The 20781-nt window shown below is 50.3% G+C and overlaps 8 protein-coding genes across 8 annotated transcripts; 4 read left to right on the top strand and 4 right to left on the bottom strand.

Annotated features, from left to right (window-relative positions):
- Positions 1–197: 197 nt before the first annotated feature.
- Positions 198–2043, bottom strand: BDV37DRAFT_240113 (putative mitochondrial carrier protein (Rim2)). The gene is made up of 3 exons (XM_032081038.1): positions 1604–2043; positions 568–1521; positions 198–507 (listed from the first exon to the last, which is right to left on the bottom strand). Exons 1-3 carry the CDS (start codon positions 1801–1803, stop codon positions 468–470), a joined length of 1194 nt encoding a protein of 397 aa, XP_031945129.1. The 5' UTR covers positions 1804–2043; the 3' UTR covers positions 198–467.
- BDV37DRAFT_240109 (60S ribosomal protein eL21) lies at positions 1996–3442 on the bottom strand. Its single transcript, XM_032081037.1, has 4 exons — positions 3377–3442; positions 3229–3296; positions 3112–3159; positions 1996–3007 (listed from the first exon to the last, which is right to left on the bottom strand). Exons 1-4 carry the CDS (start codon positions 3410–3412, stop codon positions 2683–2685), a joined length of 477 nt encoding a protein of 158 aa, XP_031945128.1. The 5' UTR covers positions 3413–3442; the 3' UTR covers positions 1996–2682.
- A 319-nt stretch (positions 3443–3761) lies between these two features.
- BDV37DRAFT_279594 (40S ribosomal protein uS4) lies at positions 3762–4640 on the top strand (the record flags this gene model as incomplete). Its single annotated transcript, XM_032086367.1, has 5 exons — positions 3762–3775; positions 3841–3878; positions 3949–3967; positions 4047–4145; positions 4229–4640. The coding sequence occupies 5 exons, from the start codon at positions 3762–3764 to the stop codon at positions 4638–4640; spliced, it is 582 nt and encodes a 193-aa protein (XP_031945127.1).
- A 272-nt stretch (positions 4641–4912) lies between these two features.
- BDV37DRAFT_279593 (uncharacterized protein) lies at positions 4913–5939 on the bottom strand (the record flags this gene model as incomplete). Its single annotated transcript, XM_032086366.1, has 3 exons — positions 4913–5334; positions 5445–5664; positions 5718–5939. 3 exons carry the CDS (start codon positions 5937–5939, stop codon positions 4913–4915), a joined length of 864 nt encoding a protein of 287 aa, XP_031945126.1.
- Positions 5940–6217: 278 nt separating this feature from the next.
- On the top strand, positions 6218–7833 carry BDV37DRAFT_240105 (uncharacterized protein). Its single transcript, XM_032081036.1, has 2 exons — positions 6218–6503; positions 6559–7833. Exons 1-2 carry the CDS (start codon positions 6370–6372, stop codon positions 7703–7705), a joined length of 1281 nt encoding a protein of 426 aa, XP_031945125.1. The 5' UTR covers positions 6218–6369; the 3' UTR covers positions 7706–7833.
- Positions 7834–8428: 595 nt separating this feature from the next.
- BDV37DRAFT_268946 (uncharacterized protein) lies at positions 8429–11286 on the top strand (the record flags this gene model as incomplete). Its single annotated transcript, XM_032084268.1, has 9 exons — positions 8429–8499; positions 8578–8710; positions 8791–8848; positions 8930–9152; positions 9768–9772; positions 10073–10141; positions 10190–10520; positions 10688–10849; positions 10908–11286. 9 exons carry the CDS (start codon positions 8429–8431, stop codon positions 11284–11286), a joined length of 1431 nt encoding a protein of 476 aa, XP_031945124.1.
- Positions 11287–14145: 2859 nt separating this feature from the next.
- On the top strand, positions 14146–16361 carry aspE (septin). The gene is made up of 3 exons (XM_032080201.1): positions 14146–14335; positions 14472–15134; positions 15193–16361. The coding sequence occupies exons 2-3, from the start codon at positions 14647–14649 to the stop codon at positions 16271–16273; spliced, it is 1569 nt and encodes a 522-aa protein (XP_031945123.1). The 5' UTR covers positions 14146–14335; positions 14472–14646; the 3' UTR covers positions 16274–16361.
- A 1405-nt stretch (positions 16362–17766) lies between these two features.
- On the bottom strand, positions 17767–19761 carry BDV37DRAFT_279588 (Zn(II)2Cys6 transcription factor; the record flags this gene model as incomplete). Its single annotated transcript, XM_032086365.1, has 4 exons — positions 17767–18486; positions 18566–18769; positions 18815–19559; positions 19613–19761. 4 exons carry the CDS (start codon positions 19759–19761, stop codon positions 17767–17769), a joined length of 1818 nt encoding a protein of 605 aa, XP_031945122.1.
- Between the last annotated feature and the right edge of the window lie 1020 nt (positions 19762–20781).

Genomic DNA, 20781 nt, shown 5'->3' with positions numbered 1-20781 from the left:
TTTTTTTTTTTTTTTTTTTTTTTTTTTTTTTTTTTTTTTTTTTTTTTTGGTAGTGTTGATCATGCTGGGTTTAGGGGTGGTGATGTCCTACTATGTGGCTGCAGATATATATTTCGGGATAGTTACTCTTCTTGCCAAGATTGCCCATATGTTGTTCCCTACTTAATGCAGTTGACGACGGTCTAGAATATACCAACGGAAATGATGCGTTTCTATTTGTTGCTAATATACATTTATCGAGATTAATATAGTTCAGATCGCGGAGCGGAAAGAATGACAGATGAACGAGACACCGGCGCCCAGATAGATAATGCCAAGCCAACCAAAGAACAGTACGCCGTGAACATGCAGTTTAACCCTTCTAAACAGGCAAACAAACCCGGAAGAATAACAGACAAGCGAGATAATATACAGGGCTTCGGAGAAGAGTGGTGTAAAGGTACGTTAGAAACTGCGCGAGAGGAGGACTAGGAGGTTGTTCCGAAGAGGCGGAGGATCACCTCGTACCTGTTGATAGTTAGATCGGATGGTCATAGTCATGCAACTGTGCGGTCGAGAGCAACTTACATTCCGAACATGATGGCGGCGGACGGAACGACACGCAACAAGTGCGGTGTCAAGCCGCCATACAACCCAACCATACCCTCCTCCTTCCAGACAGTCTTGAAGCACTGCACAAGACCAGTGTATTTCATCACCACCTTGCCGTCGCCAATAGACACAGTCGGCGCTTGCCGCAATCGTGTCCGGACCACCTCATGAGGGTAGGTGGCAGCCGCAGCGACCAGCTTAGCCAATCCCGCCGAACAGATCCGTCCACCCCATAGTTCCACGTCGTCCCAGGTACCGTATGTGTAGTTGGGATCGGCACGTTTGGCCGACTCCCTGCGGGCGAGGAACATCTTCATCTGCTCGTACATCACCCATTGCAGCGTCGACTCCGTCACACCGAGGTACGATGCCGAAAGCCCTTTATATAGGCCGCGGATGCCCTCATGGCGCACCGTCTGCTTGATACAGTCCCAGCTGTTCTTATATTGCCGTCCCTGGCCACTGTGGTGTTCAGCGTTGGATTTATCTAACTGTAGACGCGTCTTCACAAGCCAGATCGGGTTGGTGGCGGTTCCCGTGGCAATCCCGGCGACGGCCGCGGCGGTCAGATGGATTCCGACCGGTGTTTCTTGGGAGTTTGTATAGTTGAAGTGATCACTCAGGATCCGTTTCCCGTTCCCGTATACATAGAAGTTGATGGCGCGAGCAGGCACCACTCCGATCAGATTGGGTCCCAGACCCTTGAACAGAGCACGCCAACCTTCATGCACGTGGATCGAGCGCAGAATTTGGAACGTTTCGTTAAAGTGCATCAGAGCACTCCGAGGAAGGGATGAAAGCGACGAAGATGGCGGCAAGGGATGAGCGGCGCGGAGCGATCGCAGCTGCGCTTGGTAAAAGTCGGATTGCAAGCGGGTTTTCAAGACATCAAGAGGAGAGGTAAGGGTCGCCGCGGTCATGCCACCGAGTCTATGAGAAAAGAGATGTCAACCCATGCTACCCAGAGTTGTATGGAAGGGCGGAGTCTCGCTGTAGAGGAGTGCATGCTTACCCACCAGCGACAAAGTGGGCAAAAGGTTTTGCCTGGTCTTTTTTGTCGGTAGTCCCAGTAGAGGGATGTGGGGGCTGTGGGACAACATCGCCAGTTTCCCTGGATTGGATGATTATATCCTTGCCGATGTTCTTCTGGGTGTCATCAACTGCCAGATGCGCCTGCGCAGAGTTGGTATGGGGAGTAGTGGAGAATGGCATATCAGAAGCGTAGATCAAGAAGTATAATGTACAAGATAACAAAAATTAAAACATTTGTGGTGAATGTATCTAGGAACGAGAAGAGAATGAAGTTGCGAAGCTGAAACAATTGTCAATAGGTAGAGGTTACTACCTAGGTACTCGATTGACCGCGATTCCTTTTTTTTTAACCATTTTTTTTTTCTTTTGTTTTTTTGCCATTGGCGGAGTTCGGGCGGATGTCTGGGCGCCCGCCGAATGGAAATCTCTACGCTACTGGTAATAGTACTAGCTGCGCCACATATCTAAAGGCTATTGCCTGTAACAGAGCAGAAGAGATGTAGAATACGTGATACAGTCTAGGTGGTAAATTGGAGATAACCAGACTGGACGTGCTACTTTGCGCATACGTTTGGGTGAAAGCTGTGGTCATTCGCCGAAGAATTGATAGCAAGACTGGTCTTCAAATCACAAGAGATTGGTTGAACTTGGCATGCCAGGCAGATGTATTGTGATTGAAATAGCGCTATTTGGTGTCGTAAGTGCCCTGACTACAAGCCTAGCTCGTGGAACACCACCACATCCCAGATCAGATTCCCACGTACAAGGCAAGATATCAGCATGTGAAGACATGGCGGGCGCAAGGCGTCCAATACTTGTCAAATCTAAGGTTCCGGAGCCGCGCGGAGAAAGCCAAAGACAGGCGAATGCCTCAGCTGAGATTGCTGAACAGGGAATCGAAATTTTGTTTTTGTTTCATTCAGGGGAATCTATGCACAGGCTGAATTGTGCTAGTACATGCGAGTACCCTTTTTCGCTTCGTCTCAATGCAAAATCCACCTTTAGATGGCAAAACCCAGAAACACCAAACAACCGCATCGACCTGACCATTCTATTCGTTTAGATGTGGGTGTCGTAGGGGATAGGAGTGATGGTCTCGGGAGCGGCGGCCTCGACGACGTGAGCCTCACGGGGACCGACGGGCTGGCGCTTAAGGTGGAGGTGGACACCCTGCTCCTTGGCCTGCTTCTTCTTCTCGGCGTTCTCCTTGACACGCTTGATGAAGTCCTCACGGGAGCGGGAGTGCTTGACGTGCTCGATGCGGATGTTGACGCGCTTCTCGAGGTAACGGTTGCGGACAACCTTGTAGAGGAGGACACCGACGGAGGACTTGGTGACGTTGTAGACAACACCGGTCTTACCGTTGTAGACCTTGTAGGGCATACTATTCCAGTCTCAGCAAACGATCCCACACAATTTCAAAGGCAAATCCCAAATCCGTTTCAACGCGGACTTGTTGCTTTTTTTTAATGGGCGGAATGAACTGACCCCTTCTGAACGGCACCATTGACCTTGATGTCCACGATGTCGCCAACCCTATAAACATATCAGATCCTGCACATTATACACAATCACTTCCAATCCTCGCGATAGATTTCGGCGTACCGGTAGGTCTTCAGGTAGGTCGACAGGCGGATCTGGCCGTGCTCCTTGAAGTTACGGCTGAAGGCATACTATCATATCAAATTGTCGTCAGCACACCCTTTCCCATCGAGCGACACAATATCGTTGATTTCATCATTCGCAAACATACCCGAGTGCCGGATCTCAAACCGTGAGAGTGACCCATGTCGGCGGTGTTGGTGGTGCTGGAATTGGGAACTTGTCGACAACGAAGTGCTTCACTCTGCCGCCCTTCCCGATGGTGTAGAACTTCTTCGGATGCTTAGTGCGCCGTCCCGCTTCTTAGGGCTCTAGCCCTAGGCCCTGAAGCCTCTTCCCGTTGAGGGTGGCAGCACTAGTCTTAGTTAGGGCCATTAGGGCCTAGGGGCAGAAGCCCTCTGGCACTAAGCCGGTTTCGGCTCCACCACGATCCACCCTCGCTTATCCTCTAAAATGCAACTTCATCTTCGAAGCTCTACGATTTTCGTGTAGTTTGGTGTATCGACAACTCCGCGACAACGCGCAACTAAGCAGCAATGGCCCCCGTTCCGTGAGTATATGGCTTCATGATGATGAATGCTGAGTCACATCATTCTAATCATTTTGGAATCGCAGTCGCGTCTACTCCAAGACCTACAAGGTCCCTCGTCGTCGTAAGTAACCTGGGCGATTTGAAATTTGATATCTTGTCAGAGGTCTGTTCATATGCTAATGTCTCTGCAGCTTTCGAGTCGGCTCGTCTGTTAGTACTCTCCGGCCACTGATCAGAAGCGTGCTTCTGTTTATGTCGTGTGTTCACGTTCCTAACTTGTTTTCACTAGTGACTCGGAACTGAAGATTGTCGGCGAGTACGGCCTGCGCAACAAGCGTGAGGTGTGGCGTGTCCAGCTCACCCTGTCCAAGATTCGTCGTGCTGCTCGGTATGCGCCCTTGGTCCCCCCCCTGCGATACCCCAGGCGTCATGATGGGGCTTGTCCAGACATGAATCTGACTGCAAATTTAGTGAGCTGCTCACCCTCGACGAGAAGGACCCCAAGCGTCTTTTCGAAGGTAACGCTTTGATTCGCCGTCTGGTCCGTATCGGTGTGCTCGATGAGTCCCGCATGAAGCTCGATTACGTCCTGGCCCTCCGTGTCGAGGACTTCTTGGAGCGTCGTCTCCAGACCTGTGTCTACAAGCTTGGCCTTGCCAAGTCCATCCACCACGCCCGTGTCCTCATCAAGCAGCGCCACATCCGCGTCGGCAAGCAGATCGTCAACGTTCCCTCCTTCATGGTCCGTCTTGACTCCCAGAAGCACATCGACTTCGCTCTCACCTCCCCCTACGGTGGTGGTCGCCCTGGTCGTGTCCAGCGCAAGAAGGCCGCTGCTGCCAACGAGGGCGGTGACGATGCCGCTGAGGAGGATGATGAGTAAATCATTTAAACCGGAGTATGGACGGGTTTCGTTTTGGAACATAAAAATGTGGGGCCTTAGTTGTGACTGCAGCATAGCGTACGATGTTGTACGATCATACCATTCAATGAATAAAATGATAGCCTTCAGGCTCAATTCGAAACCCGAATCTTGAACTTTCCTGCATAATTTTGTAGTCGTAGATTATTGTACGCTAGTATTTTGAACCCACAATTCCCGTAACGCCTATTCCCATCATATCATAGTCATCCAAAATCTGGCCAAAGTTGATATCATCCTTCAACGCCGACTAGGTGTTTGAGTGCTTCTTCTGCACTTCTGTACCATCTTCCTGTCTCCTCTAGTCCATCGCTTTCTCCCTCTTGCTTCTTCCTCTCCGCCTCCTTAGCCTGGGTGATAGCCTCCGACTTCCGTCGTTCCAGGACACCTAGCTCTCGCTCCATTGCTTCCGCCTCTCGTGTCTTGCGAGGTAAAGCATTCTGTACTGCGGCAAGCTGTCGGTTAAGCGCAGCAAGTTCTGCCTCTCGCTCAGCCACCAGCGACAGAGTTGCAGGAAGCGGAAGATTCTGGGAGGATGAAGCGTCTGCATCGGATGCCTGTTTGGCACGCAGTTCGGCAATTGTAGACTCTAGATTCTCGATGGACTCGGGCAAAGTAGATAGCTGCGTCATCTGCAATTCGACATTGTTGTATCCTGTTGTTATGACATAGTCGTCAGTGTATCTTGCTTCTACGTTGTATTCTCGATGGCTGGAATGGAAAAGTATCAAAGGGAGCAGCACAAGAGACGCGTGAAAGACTTACGATGGGCGAGGTCTCGACCTGTCTTCTCCATTTCTTCAATCATCATGCGGACCTCCTCTTTGCTTGCCTTAAGCTCCGCCTTCACCTCCGCTAATTGCGTTTCGAGTTCCACGTTCTCATTATGGCCGACCACCAAGGGAGGATCGCCGACAATGGCACGCAGAAACTTTTCCTTCGTCACTTGTTCGACATATGAAAAGCGTAATTTTGAGAAGAGTTCCTTCACCGCAAACATTAGTATGCCTATCTATTGCAAGCAAACAACACCCGCACCTTGTAGTGTGTTAGGTCGGCCTCGAGTGAGGCCGGCGTGGGATTATCGATCGCTGAAGCGTCCGAAGTGCGTTTGGACAAAGATTGACTCTGATTCTCGGCATCAGGCGAGAAGATCGGTTCGCTGATACGAAGAATCGCGAGCTGCGATTTTAGATCTCCGCTCTCTTTCTGCAGCTGCTGGAGCTGTTCCAGCGTTTCCGCGGGGTTAATATCCGACATTAATTTGCATGCGACGCCTGTCTGGTAGTTTGTTGTGACAGTGGCAAGGTATAAATCGATTGACTGGTATATCCGAACTGTATCGAAGTGAACGTCAACGATAAGCCCCTCAATGCGCTGATTATTGTAGCGCGTCGGCAGAATATGCGGAGATAAACAAATTTAGTGAGACCGCCGATCTTCCCTACAGGCGGTGAGGGTTCCTCCAGCCAAAAGCCGGCAAGTATGACGGACTAATTCGCCATTTCCCTGGCATCGCCGATCTTTAGTCGGTGAAACAGACGGTGTGCTCCTTTCATGCTTTAATTGGATTGTACAGTGATACAGCGCTACCGGTCTCTATCAATTTACTACTATACAATAGATATCCCTGTCTACGCCAGATCGACGGTCTAACTCCAGTGTACACACTACTTTACTCGGTGCTACGATGCCCCCCAACACTGGGAGAGGGAATGGCAACCTTGATGATGATGATTACGTTGCGCAAGTTCTCACAAATGAAGCGCGCGACAGTTCTCTGAAGTACTCTGCCCTGGGAATGGGGGCTTATATGCCGAAGAGGTTAGTGGCCACCTCCGCATTCTCAAATCCACCAAAGCTGACGTAGCTATCGCAGACCTACAGGTGCTGCTCCTAAACCGAATACGCGATTCCTGCGACACATTATAAAAGAGACAGACAATCACAATTCCGCATTAAAGCGAAAGGAAGAGAGGGAAGCTAGAGAGCGAATGCGGCAGCTACGGAACCAACCTACCTCTTCATCAAACGATTCTAGAAAAGACTCCCATAGCCGCCAACCGCGACCAGACGATCGCAAGTCGCACAGGGACAGAAGGGAAGACCGTGAAGATAGGCATAGCTCCTATCGAAGAAGACATAGAAGCCGTTCGGCTTCGGCGGACAGAGATCGCTCCCATCGACACCGGCGGAGGCGTGATTCCTACGGCGAGGATGAAGATCGACACAGATCTTCTCGAAGAAGTCGTCGGCATCGGTCCTATTCCAGGTCGCGCAGTCGATCTCCGCGAGAAGATCGAGAAACGAAGTCTCGCAGTCGCCATCATCGACAAAGGAGGCGCTCTAGGTCACCTTCAAGGTCTCGTTCTCGATCAGTTGAAGTGAACAGTCGGCGCAGACACATAGATCGTGAGCATACACGTGTACGCAATTCTCGCGAGCAAGGTTCCCCAGAGATGAGCTCTACAAGCAAAACCAAGGCGGCATCGCCCTCGTGCCCGGTGGCTGCCCAAGATCAACAGCCAGGATATGAATCGGACCCTCTTGAGGATCTTGTTGGGCCCCTACCTCCCCAGGCAAATCACTCTACTGATGCTGCGCCGGTTCGTTCTCGAGGACGGGGTGCCTACAGGCCTAATATGAGCAACATTGACGCGCATTTCGCCCCAGACTACGATCCTACTTTGGATGTACAGCTAGAAGATGACGATGAGATTGCGGGTAGCAAGCCCAGCCGCCGCCCGGTAGCCGGCCTCATGACCGGAGACGATGATTGGGAACTCGCCCTCGAAGCAGTCCGTGACCGAGCCCGTTGGAAGCAAAGAGGCGAGGAGAGACTGCGAGAAGCTGGTTTCGACGATGCTTTTGTGAAGCAGTGGAAAAGCAACACTACATCTACCGCCGGGGATTCTGAGGGAAGGTTAGAGGACGTGAAGTGGTCCAAGAAAGGCGAAGGTCGAGAATGGGATCGCGGAAAGTATGTCAACGAGGATGGGCATATTGATGTTAAGGCTTCTTGGTAGTGAGATCCATGAGTGTAAACTGGGTTTGGCGTTTGGGGGCTGGGATAATTACCACTTCGGGCTCTATTATTTGTTTAGTAAATACTTCTATACATCCAGTATCCTATCATGAATTACGATGAGATGAAGAGCATGAACCCTGTACCTTAACTTTAATCCCTCTAGTCTCTTAGCATACACCAAATATATAACAAGACCCCATAACAGACCAACTAAACGAACACCAACCACAATAATCGACAAACCTAAAAGTTAAATTAACAACCACAAAAAGACCCAACAACCTAAAATAGGCCAACAAACGACCGAAAAATGGTGAAAAAAGGGTCTAGATCTTATCAGATCCCAGATCCATCGACACGGTACCTGTGCCAAGAAACCGTCTATTCCGCGATTTTGTCCGAGTGCGGAACGAACCCATCCACCCATTTCTAATTGTCACAAGAAATCCACATAATCACATCATTCGAATATATCAGCAGTAACAGCCCTGAGAAATAAATTACCTACTTCAAATAGATCTATTACTAAATACATACTACCTTATAATCTATCCGCGACCACATCTCCCGATAAACCCTGTATAGCGGACGGTTATTATCTTCCTTCGAATCCTTCCCCGCCATCTATATCTATTATCTACGTCCCCCTCTTTAGTCGCTACTTTTTGCCTCTCGCGTCGTCCTTTCTACAACCAGGAACAACAACAACAACAACAACATAATGACTGATCCGTTCGCTTATGATTATCCTTCGCCTTTGGCGGGGTATGAGGGCTTGGAACCGCTGCCTGTGTATGTATAGTATATCGCTATTGTCTTGTGTAAGATCACCTGGGATACTCTACGATGAGACTAACCATGGACTTCTAGGGAATTGAACGAAGATGGCAAATCCATCAAGAACCCCCAGCACGGTATCCTAAGCAAAGCATATGAAGAATTCCCCGATCCGCTGGCAAAAGATCGACAGGGGGGATTCGATGTCCATATCTACCATTTCCAGGTTCGTTGCTATCCATTCACGTGTCCATATAGCATAAAACCAAGTGAGTGGTCAGTACTGACATGGCCATAACCAAACAGAATAATCCAGCTCAAGTCGCTTACGCAAGGGCTCTGTACGAGCGAGTCCGTCGTGAATGTATAACCTACCACCCCTTTTTCTTTTGTTTTCCTGTGCTGTCATAGAAGAGAGGCAGATACTGACGGCTATGATCAATAGTCCCCGAGCTACGCATTTATCGATTCTGGGAAGGGCCACTTGGACCTCATCCCATTGCCATGTTTGAAGTTAACCTGTTCACCCCGGCGCAGTTTGGGGCGTTCATTCCCTGGCTTGTTATCAATCGGGGGCCGTTGAGTGCGCTGCTTCATCCGAATACAACTGAGGAGGAGGACGAGCGGAATCATACGCAGCGGGCGACGTGGTTGGGGGATAAGATTCCGTTGGATTTGAGCCTTTTTAAAAAGAAGAATAGCCAGAATTAGAGTGATTTGCAGTGCTTGTTAGAAGGGCCTATTTATCTGTTATTTGACTGGGGAGGGAGTAAGTGTATTGCTAAGGAAACTTTGGACTTCTATATATAATATGAGCATGGACTGTATTACCAAATTTGCGCAGTTGACCAGAATGTCTGGTGGGGTGCTGTTGTAGAGGATTCTACGGATGATATACCTGATGTCAGTAGGCATACTTTGGGATAAGCGGGTGATCACTGTAGGGATGGCGGGATTCCCGATGATATCACGGGATGCCCAACGTGACCTGTTGGTCACAAGCCACGTTGGACCTCGGATATTATTCATTGGACATGCTTATTTTGTCTAATGCAGAAATAACTTTGGCTAGTCGTGGAGGGCTGAGAGTGTCTCCGAAAATCAGACTGCAGAGAGATGAAGATCCCGATAAAAAGATAAGACCCGATCCGAACTCTGGGCCGTGCGTGACCCTACAGCCAGAAGGCATTGGCTCTGGTACCTGTCAGTTAGCCGATTGATGAGACATGGGCGAATCAACCGGATGCAATGCCCCGGGATGCTGCAGGTAATCGGAGGGTCAGCTGCGGTATGCAGTCTGCGTTACTTTCCCACTTCAATTCCTATGACGGATTACTGAACCCCGTCTCCCGTGACCGAATCTGAGGGGAGGTTCAAAACTTTTAAACTCGGGAGGCACGATGTTGCTGACGGAAAGAGCGATGCGTCCCAAAGACGACCTGGAAATGTTTGATTAGCCCAAGGCACGCCCACCTTAGCGACCAACTCTCACCTCATACCACTGGAGTCAAGATGTGGAACCCAGCTCCCTCGTGGATTTCCTCTCTTCAAATACCCATCCTGGGTGCGATACCTCCTCATCCCGTAGAGGCAGCGTTCCATGTCTCTCGACGAGATGTGACTGCAACAACAGTGCCGAATTATGTATTGGAATATGGTGAGTCATGCAATGCCTCGTACACACCATTTTCTAACAAGCCGTCAGCACCGATGGTCTGGTTACATAGTGAGGAGGCATACATGCCCTCTGACATCGGGGAGCAGCTTGTACACACTACGCCGATGGTAGATTGGAAGCCTATCCAGAAGGTCCCGTCGGCGACAACTCTCGATAATCTTGACCAGCTCAACAACCTTGGCAACACAAGCGTTTATCTAACTTCAAAGGAAGGGATAGATGCTGACCCCCAGCCTGCATGGCTTGGTGGTATCAAACCTGACCAAGACGGTCGAACGCAGGATGCGATCTCTTCAACCATCATTCTTCGTGACCACGGAGATGGGATCCTGGACGCTTTTTATTTCTATTTCTATGCGTGAGCGATATCCGCATGTCAGTTGTCATTCAGATTTCGCTTACCAGACGTATAGGTATAACCAAGGAAACACAGTTTTAGGAATGGAGTTTGGGGACCATATCGGAGACTGGTCAGTCCCAAGGTCAAGTAGTAATCGACCTCAGAAACTGATATAACCTCAATAGGGAGCATAACATGATACGGTTCTCCGAGGGTGTCCCACAAGCAATCTGGTACAGCCAGCATGCCTCGGGGCAGGCATTTACGTATGGAGCAACGGAGAAAAACGGCAAGCGACCGATTGCATATTCAGGGAACGGCACCCATGCTAATTATGCCATTTCTGGGTATGTACTCCCACGCGTCCTTTCGGCCCTAGATAATGCGACGCTAAGCTTGCCTCAGGAAACACGATCACACTATTCCTGGGTTCAATCTCCCTGATGGACTGATCGTGGACCAAACTGATTCGGGTACGTTGTGGGACCCGATTTTGAGTGCCTATGTATACAATTATGATGCTTCCGAGGGAACATTCCAGGCGTATGACTCTGGGTATCCGGTCAACTGGTTGAATTTCAACGGCCAGTGGGGAGACGATGCACTGCCGGGAGGACCGGAACTGTTCGGACAGAAAAAGTACGTTGCGGGGCCGAATGGACCGAAATTCAAGAAGCTGGTGAGGGACAAAGTGTGCCCGAGTAGCCCATGTGTCGTTCTTCCTTTCCGGATCTGGGAGAACCAGACCCTGGAAGAGCATCGACAACGAACGGAGTCAAGTTAGTCTGGACCGATCGACTGCCTTTACAACGGTCATTGTGCATAGATAGGCTGGCTGTGGGGACCTAATCTCGGGGATTGGGCCCCTGAATGGATGTGTTGAACTTGTTCTGTCGCATGCGGTCGTTTCATTTGCAGCAGCCAAACGGACCAATTTCAATTGTGTCACATATGATGGGGATCGACGCGACAATTTGCGATCGTAATTAAATGCCGGCCACACAATGAACCATCGATGTTCCTTAATTAATAAAGGATCACTAATGGTTAGCGCTGCAACTAAGATTCCAAGTCTCTAGCCCTTCCGGGAATAGTGTCATATCTTCCACCCACAGTCGCCTCAGGCGTTCGCTAGACTGTATTTGGGGTATGGAGTATTATCATGTCACCTTAGAAGAGACCTCCGTCCAAATGAACCGCAATCTGATACATAAAAGTGACACCCCCCAATTAAAGCCATAGGAATTATGTTTAGTCACCGTTGACTATCCCGCGACCTGTCTCCTGGCCGGTAGCTTTGTGATCATGGCCATCAGAAATACTCATGCAACCGAGGGGCCCAGAATAAGCCTGGTCAGCAGGATTCTGCCATTGAACGGACGTCTTGGCATAGCCCTTTGGAAATTGAACAAGCTGATAACCTTCATCTATCGTAGAGAGCCTCATTCATTGCCCTATTGGCTTCATCTTACCTGAACTAGGCTTTACAACCTAACAAAGAGTCCGCTATGGAAATATACAACCCCGAATGCCACTGTGGCGCCGTCTGCTTATCCTTGTCCCTGGCACCACTGAAGACTGTCAAAATCAATCGATGCAAATGCCCCATTTGCACGTAGAATAGCTCTCTCCTGGTATATCCTCTCCGAGCGGACGTGGTTTCCATCGCGGAAGTATCGATTCGGGAACTGGACGAGACAGCATAAACTTATGCCCTAACTGCGGAACATCTGTTCTGATTGACTTTTAAGGACTCCCAGTTTGACAAGGCAAGAGAAAGGATGGCAACCAATGTCGGTTGTTGTTTCAGATCCCCGCTTTGCCTTGCTTGGTAAGTTTGGGTTGTCGGTGAGTGTAGTTCTCATGAGTTCCAGATCCACACCATTCAGGACATTGCAGATATTTTGGACGAATTAGACTATCGGGCCGTGGACGGGAGGAACAGACTGGGACCTCCGTCTTCCATCTGGGCGCATGTTCGGCCGTCACCATCACCATTGGGATGGGTATCTATGGTTCATTGACAGGGGTAAAGTCTAAGACTCTAAGGCCGTAGGGACCGAAACCTTGTAGGGAAATTGCATCACGAGGGACATGGAACTCTAAAGCGTAATTGGCAGCTTCACGTACGAGTGTGTCGTAACTTTTTTGTAGTTTGGAACAGCTCACAATGCGGGTTTGGGAAAAAACTCCGAACTGGAGCCAATTAAACGTGGTTGGCGGCCCGCCAATTTCGGTTCTGACGGTATTGATACCCTCGTGTACTGATACCTGCAGGTGGACACGATGTCCATGTTGTTGTTCTGGTATACAGGTCCAGGGATTCGGATGGGTTGAATTGTGATTTCCAGCACTTTGCATAGCTAAAAATGGAGCAGTTCTGATTCATCACCCGCAAGGCGGGCGGAGATGCATGGCATCTGCAGCATAACTCACGTTTAATGAGTTGAGGGATGTCACATACCCACGTGTGGACATTGATCATCAATTGATCCGGAAAAAAGGGTGTGCTTCACTGCTTTAGTCTGAAAAGACGGCTGAGATGTGGGCCTTACGTAATTCCGTATCGTACCATATATGCGGTATTGATCTTTCCATGGGTCTGAGGTACTTACTGGATCTACCCATCGCTTGTTTACTCAGACAATCGGTTAGTATGCCACAAGAGATCCCACGAGGAAACGAATTGAACGAGGATCGACCGTGGTATGAATGGGCTGGTTCGCTTCAACAGTGTTTGCATCCAGGATTCCCAAGGATATCTATCATCCCGGATCCAGGAACAACAGGCCCCCTTTTGCAACGCAGAGCTCTTCTGGACCCCGGAGGGTACATCTCAGCAGGTAACTTTACTGTAATCACAAAACCGGCTAGTGTCCCCCGACCACGAGAGCTAAAGAGCGAGGACGCCATCCACTCAGAAGCATTGCTCGGCGCCCAACCTAACCTAAAGGGCGCTAAGAGCAGTGGGGGAATTCTGGAAAGCCTGCAGCTTTGCTTTTGCGTTGCCCCTGAATCGCTTCTCCGCCATACTGAAAAATAGGTCCCCGTCCACGAGGGGAAGATAAAAAAAAAAGAAGAAGAAAGCAAACAGACGAAGAGGAAGACCTCCAGTATCGGTGATCTCTGACGTTCCGACGAGCTGGACAATCACCAGGCAACCTGGACCTGAATACGTGTGCTCGCAGAGCGAAGCAAAAGCGGCCCCCCAGATAGTATTGGCAGATCGGAGAGAGGAAAAGCATTGTCCTTCTAATATCCGTTCTCAGGCCGATCATTATCAGTCGTCCAACGCTCTCTCATTTCGCTTCGTCCCTTCCACTGTTTCTCTTCACTCTCCTCAATTTCCGTTCCCCTTTTCTTTGCGTTTCATGTTAATGCGCCGCTTGAGCCGGACGCTGTGAGCAGGCTTCTTCACAACATTCGTTTTATTTTTTTCCCCTTCGAGCTAAGACCGAAGTCCAGAAAAATAAGATTAAAAAAAAATAAAAAAAAAGGAACAGCTGTGGTTCGTCTGAGCTGTAGCTTCACCCCCAACAATCGCTTCGATAGCGTATCTTTTATCGTCCTCTAGCAGAGACATCAGGCTTTGCCTCAACAGACACCTGCTGGGCTTGTGGATGTTGATCAGTCGCCAATCCCAATCTGACGTATTCGGATATATCGATTTTGAGTTTGCCGCTGAATCATTGGTGATTATTGCGCCCTAACTCGAATTCCAAGAGCTCCATCGCGTCATTCGAAGGACTATATCACTAGGAGAAAGGCTCCATTCATATACTTAGCTAGATTGATTTGAGTGCGGCTCGCGACAGCTGACCGTTCCAGGATCTGTAAGTGCTTATTGTTTAGCTTGTTGATCATATTTTGAGGAGCAGGACTAAAGAGGGCCTGTTCGTATGCTCTCGGATGTTCCTTTACAATCTGATGAATGAGTTGTGGAAAGACATTGGCTGACTTGCGGCCCAGTTGCTAGGGAACAGAGTCGAGAGCAACTGGCGTGAATTGAATCACTGACCTGCGCCTTTTATCTGAGACAAGCCATTCACTGTTACCCCACTTTTGCGCCAAAGTACTTCCGAAACCCCATCCGTGTTACCAGCAATCGGCTGATTGGAAAGAGCCACCCGAGAAATAAGACCAAATGGCCACTGCAACTTCTGGCCTGCGTTCCCCGGGACACCATGATCCCTCCGACCTTGAGAACGGTACGACCAGCAAAGATCAACGCCGCAATTCCTCTTTAGGTTTCCTCCGTCGTCCCAAGTCCATCGAGCCACTCAAGAGCAAGAAGAATTCCAAGCTCCAAGCCACCGAAGAGGAACTCCGTCGACAGGGAGCCATGCTGAAGCAACCGCCCCGTCTGCCCTCCCTGTCTCCCGCCCCAATTCTGGAGAGTTTTGGAGGTGAAGAGCGAGACCATGCCAATACCGCTGCCACTCCTTCAAACAGTAACCCCTCGCCCCAACTACAACAACCTCCCTCTCGCAACTCGATGAGCACCGACTACGACCCGTACGCACGGACAGAAAGCATGACGCACCGTGGGCGTTATAGCTACGCCAGTAGTGCCGTGAGTACCGTGAATAATCCGCGGAGGCTACGTCGGCGCAAGGATCCTACTCCGTACAAGTAAGGCCTATCCTGCTCATATCCTTCACCCCAGAGCCCATATTAACTGATCGCATAGCGTCCTTGTCATTGGCGCCCGTAATTCCGGAAAAACCGAGTTTCTGAATTTCCTGAAGAAGGCTTTGGCCATGCCGGCCCACAAGCATCCCTCTCGCCCCGCCGAGGAAATGGAATACCAAGATCGGAATGCGCCTGCCAACCAGGGCTACACCTCTGAGTATCTCGAAACGGAAATCGATGGGGAACGCGTGGGGCTAACGCTGTGGGACTCTCAGGGATTTGAGAGAGACATCGTCGACATCCAGTTGCGTGGCGTGACCGGCTTCCTGGAAAGTAAATTTGAGGAGACCTTGAGTGAGGAGATGAAAGTCATTCGTTCGCCTGGAGTGCGGGACACTCATATTCACTGCACGTTCCTGCTCCTCGACCCCGTGCGCCTGGATGAGAACATCGCGGCCGCAAAAAGAGCCGCCCAAGGGACCCCCAAGGCTTCCGACTCGCCAGTCATTGGCGTTTTAGATGAGAACCTCGATATTCAGGTACTGCGAACCGTGTTGGGCAAGACCACCGTGGTCCCCGTCATCAGCAAGGCCGACACGATCACCACGGCACATATGTCGTATCTGCGGAAGGCGGTTTGGGACAGCTTAAAGAAGGCCAACATCGACCCCCTCGAGATCCTCACCCTGGAGGACCAGGAGGAAGAATATACGTCTTCGGAGAGCGCTGATGAGGAGGAAGAGACACCTGAGAACGCCGGGGATGACCAGAAAGCGCCCGGCTCACCCTCCACAAAGAGCCAAGGGTCTGGAACACAAGCTCCCTCTCAGATTTTGCCCTTCTCTATCTTGTCCCCTGATCCCCACTCCTTGGAGGCCGGTGAAGAACCCGTCGGTCGCAGATTCCCCTGGGGATTTGCGGACCCTTATGACGCAGAGCACTGCGATTTCGTCCGGCTCAAGGAGTCCGTCTTTAGCGACTGGCGTACCGAACTGCGCGAGGCCAGCCGGGTAGTCTGGTATGAGCGATGGAGGACAAGCCGCTTGAATCGGAAGACCCCCATCCCCAGTGCTGGGCCACCTAAGAAGCAGTATGCTGGTAGAATGGGCCCCCTTGACCAGGGGCCTCGAGTGCGATAGTGGCCCTCTGACTCTGCTGAATGCCGTAGGCGAATCACGTGTCATTCCATGATGTGGACTCCCATACGGGCACCAGCCCTCTCTCTCCATTTGCCGACTGCACGCCCTCTGGGGCAGCTCTATCTCATCCGCCAGTTTGGAATTTTGGCTGGTGCGAGACAAAACAGCTCGTGTCATTATCCCCTTTCTCTTCTTTCTCCTTGTTTTCTTATTTTCTTTCTCCCTATCATTCTTGTACGTGGGACAAACCGACCTCCACAAGGAACACCTTTAGGCGAGCCAGATGGCTGACGTGAAATGCTCTTTCTTGTCTGAAGGGTTCCCGGGGGAAAAGAATACAGCGAAGTATGCCTGTATCCTCTCTCCCGGTCCCCATCTACTCCATCATTTGCCTTGGGTACAGTTTCTACTGGTTCCATTTGCCTTGAAAGCATAATTGACAGAAGCGGGTTGAATTGTGTTCCTGATATCCCCATTATGTGATGCTTTGTTGACACTCCTTATACCATTTACGTTCTTACTGATATTGCTCCTTGATGCTTCAACGTTTTTGATTCTGAGCCCCCGACCGTGACCCATAATTTTGTTTCTCTCGACGTATTCCCCTTTTGACCCAACTTTGCCTTTTTCTATTCCTTTCAGGACCTGTATTTTTTTTAACGTCCATTGGTTCCTGTGTTGACCTCTTTTACTCTGCGGAGAAGGATGGGATTGAGAATGGAATCATTTGTACCTTTAAAGACCGTTGATTCTCCCATGATGCGTATGTCGCTATCTTGCTTGATACCAACCAGATTGTCATTTGTCGGCTTGACCTTACTCCATTCTCGGATCTAGAAACTAAACTTGGAGCCACCGGGATGGCGATGTAGGTAGCCGTGAGGTAGCCAACCATGAGGAGCCGTAGCACTGTTGCCTATGGGACACGCAATGTGGTACCACTAAATGTGCCTGTACGATCCAAACATCGACATACACATACCTGTAATAAATGGTGGCGAATATGTGGGAGATTTGAGGGTTATCTTTTGTTACATTTGTATACTGGAACCATTCTAGACCGGCGAACACGACAGAAAGCCTGGCAGGATATCTGAAAGTAACACAACGCTTTCCATAGAGAATAGTACGTTATTCACCTAATTCGTGTAGAGCCCCATAACAGATTGTGCCTATTTACTCAAGAATATTTTGCTGCCTAAGTAACTACTGGCGAGTCCTATACGCCTGTACCGGCACGAACTATACACAATGGTTTTGTACTCTGCAAGACAATGCCTATAAAATGGAACCGTGGACTTTGTTTAATACATATGCGGACGCACCACTAGTTACTCAAGCATTTCTTGTAGTACAGGTTATATCCACCTCAGAAAACCTCGACCTCAAGCACTAGCCATACGAGAGCCCCCCAAGCCGATTCGATCATATTTCAAGGCTCGACCCTCCGCAATCAATTCGTCATGAAATCGACAATAGTAGAAGCCAACTATTCAAGAAAAAGGTTGAGGCAGGCCAGCAAACGCCAGCCGAGACAGATCCGCGAACTCGCCCGAGATCCAGCCCGGGTCCTCTGTGGCGGTCAAGGGGGTTTCCAGGCCCTGGAAGATATCGCCCGCATACACCTCCCACAGGGCAAGCCTCGGCGACAGCGAATTCGGGAATGGGAACAAGTCGCGGAAGCCGAAGAGGTCGTATCCTTCGCTGAAGAAGACCTTTTCTCGGGGATTCCGGACTGGGCCGCTGGTGCGCGACGCTCGCAGTCGATTGATCGCGTTCAATATCACCGTGGACCCGGGGATTCGGGTTTGCACTTGCTCCAACGATGACACGAGCATGTCCAGCTCCTCTGAGCAGTAGCTGTCGGATTCCGGGAGGGAGCATTCTGCGGCGTTGTAGAGGAGCTGTGGCATGGCGGCGACGGTTAGGAACCAGTTTTGGATCCCGAGGAGATAGTTGAGGTCGTCGCGGCAGTCGATCTCGTGGTATAGGCGGGCGATGCAGGAAGAGGCGACTAGAGATACAATGTTCGGGACGGAGGTGATGTCGTGGTCGTTGAAGAGGTCGCAGTATAAGATAATGGTGGCGAAGTACACAATGTGTAATTCGAACACATCGCGTCGGTAGGTTCGCACGCCGTTGCGGTCGAAAATGTGGATCGGTGTGGGAAGATTGCGGATCCAATCTTTCAGTGAATGGAGGATATCTGCATGCTGTTATGGCCGCAAAGAGTAAGTTTGAAAATCTGTGTTATATCATAGACGTATGCTAAATGACGCAAGGCACAGATACCTGGGCTTGTATATCTTTAGGAGCCCGCCATCGGAGGTCTAATATCCGACCCAGAATGCTCGCTATCTTGGCCAGCTGCATGAACAGCAAAGGTTGGATGCCGGGGCACTCGAAATCCTCTTCCGCCAGGGGTCGAGCATCGAACTCGTCTTCTTTGATGCACGTCGGCCGTCCAAATGCACCCGATAACAGTTTATCTTGTACCTTGATGTGATGAGTAGGAGCCCGTGGGATTCAGGGGATACGTACAAAAAGGCACCACGCAATCCTGCGTGCCATCCCCGGACTGGCCGATGCTACACACATTTCTTCGCGGTGGAGGCCCATTTGTTGCAACAGTCTGATTGCGATCCCCAACCAATGCCACGCACAATCCACGGTCAACAATACCGGGCCAGCGATGTTGCGGGTGGCCAACAGACACAACACCTTCAGAACGGTCATCGGGTCCTGCTCGTGGTTGGTGTGGATGAGGGTCTTGGCGTTGTAGTAATATTTCTCGTTGTCTGACAGAATATCCGGTCCTTTGGGATGTCGCAGCATAGTTCCCACCATGCAAATGGCTTGCTGAAGCGCCAGCGACGGTCTGTTGGAAGAGAGGTCGGCATGATCAATCACGGGGAACTGATGAAACAGGTGTTGGAAGTAGGCGTCGCTATATGCATTGAATAAGATGGTCGGTGGAGATGCCGTCGGGTCTATGATCGTCAGGATCTCCTGGTTCCGGCTATTGGAGAAGGCTGTGATGCGCTGATAGTTTGGGGGAATGCTAGGAGCACTATGCATGATATATGTCATTGCACCAAGGTACTGCTTATGAAACGCTTCCGGTGCTGGAGCTACAGCCACTTGGTCTCGTTGCTCGCGAATGATGGATGTTTCTGGAGTCACTGGCCTGTCCAGCCCTTGAGCAGCTGTTCCATTGGGTCTCGGAGACCCCAGCGCTTGCTTTGCATATCTTTCCTTGACAGTCGCTCTTCGGTTGGTGCGAGGTCTTGGACATGAATCAGCAATCCGGTAGCCATCTCACCACCTCATGACCCTTACTGGCAGGCTAATCCATGTTTATAGCAATTGGAACAAGTGCCCTGTGATCGAGTCTGCAAATCACACTTGACCTTGCGTGCATGACACTGGCAGCACACGATCCTGGCCCGATCTCGGACTCCGTGAAGTGGTTGACCCGATGTGGCCATGATGACCAGCACGATGATGTTATGCAAATCGTACAGGGTATTCGGCACTCTGGTGATTGAACAGAAGTGCAAAGGTCAATAAATAATACGCATGGAGCATTGTGGTTGGGCTGAAGCGTATTATCAATATTTGTAGCCGAACTGAGGGGGGAACTGATTCAACATCCAATCCCCGTTGAGTGATGGCAGGATACAAGACACAGCAAAAAGGTTCATATCGAGCAGAGTGGAGAATGACTTCCAGTCCCCTCGGATTGGTTGCTCCCGTGTCCCTCCATTTTAGCCGTTTTTATGCGTTTATGCCAACTTGGACGTGGGTAGCAGCGTGAAACAAGTGTACTCCGACTATCGCAGCACAGAATCCCTCATTTAGTTTATTATTCTCACCGGATACATATAGGCATTTAACATGCCCTCTTTGATTATTCTTCCAATCCATCCGCTCCTGCTGTTGGTTACGCCCGGTCTAGTTCGGCAGCTATGCATGGCTTCCTACGCGCGCGGGGAGTGCAGAGTACCAGGGCACGCAATCATTGATCGGTATTGCTCAATTGCTTCACCCGAGCTACTGCGGGCCATGCTTGGACGAGGACTATTCTGTGCGACCAGATAGTTCTGGGCTTGTCCTTTTTCTCTGCGGGGTCGCCCCACGTTGCAACGGACGCTAGGCTCGACCGAGGTAAACCATCGAAGCTATATCGGATCCAAACTAGAGTCAGACTGGACTGCATGAGGATCATCGTTGAACAGAGGCCCGGGAGCAGCTCCGCCACCACCGTTCTGCCACACCTCCTGGGGTATTACAAGCGCACTGTACTATTTATAAACATCCAGACAACTTGCTATGTCGAATTGTTTTCTGTGGTAGATTCACTGTCTTGGTGGTAACAGGTCTGTTGGATCTGCAGTTCATCTATCCGTATTCCTAGCGATATAGTACCAAGAGCCAAGGCAATCACCGGAAGCTTAGATGACGAACTTCTCCAATAGAGAAGAAAGTCGACTGCCGACGACAGCCGG

The sequence above is a fragment of the Aspergillus pseudonomiae genome (assembly GCF_009193645.1).
Source record: "Aspergillus pseudonomiae strain CBS 119388 unplaced genomic scaffold BDV37scaffold_9, whole genome shotgun sequence".
Classification (NCBI taxonomy): domain Eukaryota; kingdom Fungi; phylum Ascomycota; class Eurotiomycetes; order Eurotiales; family Aspergillaceae; genus Aspergillus; species Aspergillus pseudonomiae.
This window is presented reverse-complemented; position numbering and strand designations above follow the sequence as displayed.

Excerpts from the sequence above, each read along its gene's own strand:
- BDV37DRAFT_240113 (XM_032081038.1), bottom strand. The coding sequence starts at position 1,803 with ATGCCATTCTCCACTACTCCCCATACCAACTCTGCGCAGGCGCATCTG. Across the intron at positions 1,522-1,603 it reads GCCCACTTTGTCGCTGGTGG|ACTCGGTGGCATGACCGCGG; the intron begins GTAAGCATGCAC and ends CTTTTCTCATAG. Across the intron at positions 508-567 it reads GCCGCCATCATGTTCGGAAT|GTACGAGGTGATCCTCCGCC; the intron begins GTAAGTTGCTCT and ends AACTATCAACAG.
- BDV37DRAFT_240109 (XM_032081037.1), bottom strand. The coding sequence starts at position 3,412 with ATGGGTCACTCTCACGGTTTGAGATCCGGCACTCGG. Across the intron at positions 3,297-3,376 it reads GTTTGAGATCCGGCACTCGG|TATGCCTTCAGCCGTAACTT; the intron begins GTATGTTTGCGA and ends TTGATATGATAG. Across the intron at positions 3,008-3,111 it reads AATGGTGCCGTTCAGAAGGG|TATGCCCTACAAGGTCTACA; the intron begins GTCAGTTCATTC and ends AGACTGGAATAG.
- BDV37DRAFT_240105 (XM_032081036.1), top strand. The coding sequence starts at position 6,370 with ATGCCCCCCAACACTGGGAGAGGGAATGGCAACCTTGATGATGATGAT. Across the intron at positions 6,504-6,558 it reads GGGGCTTATATGCCGAAGAG|ACCTACAGGTGCTGCTCCTA; the intron begins GTTAGTGGCCAC and ends TAGCTATCGCAG.
- aspE (XM_032080201.1), top strand. The coding sequence starts at position 14,647 with ATGGCCACTGCAACTTCTGGCCTGCGTTCCCCGGGACACCATGATCCC. Across the intron at positions 15,135-15,192 it reads AAGGATCCTACTCCGTACAA|CGTCCTTGTCATTGGCGCCC; the intron begins GTAAGGCCTATC and ends CTGATCGCATAG.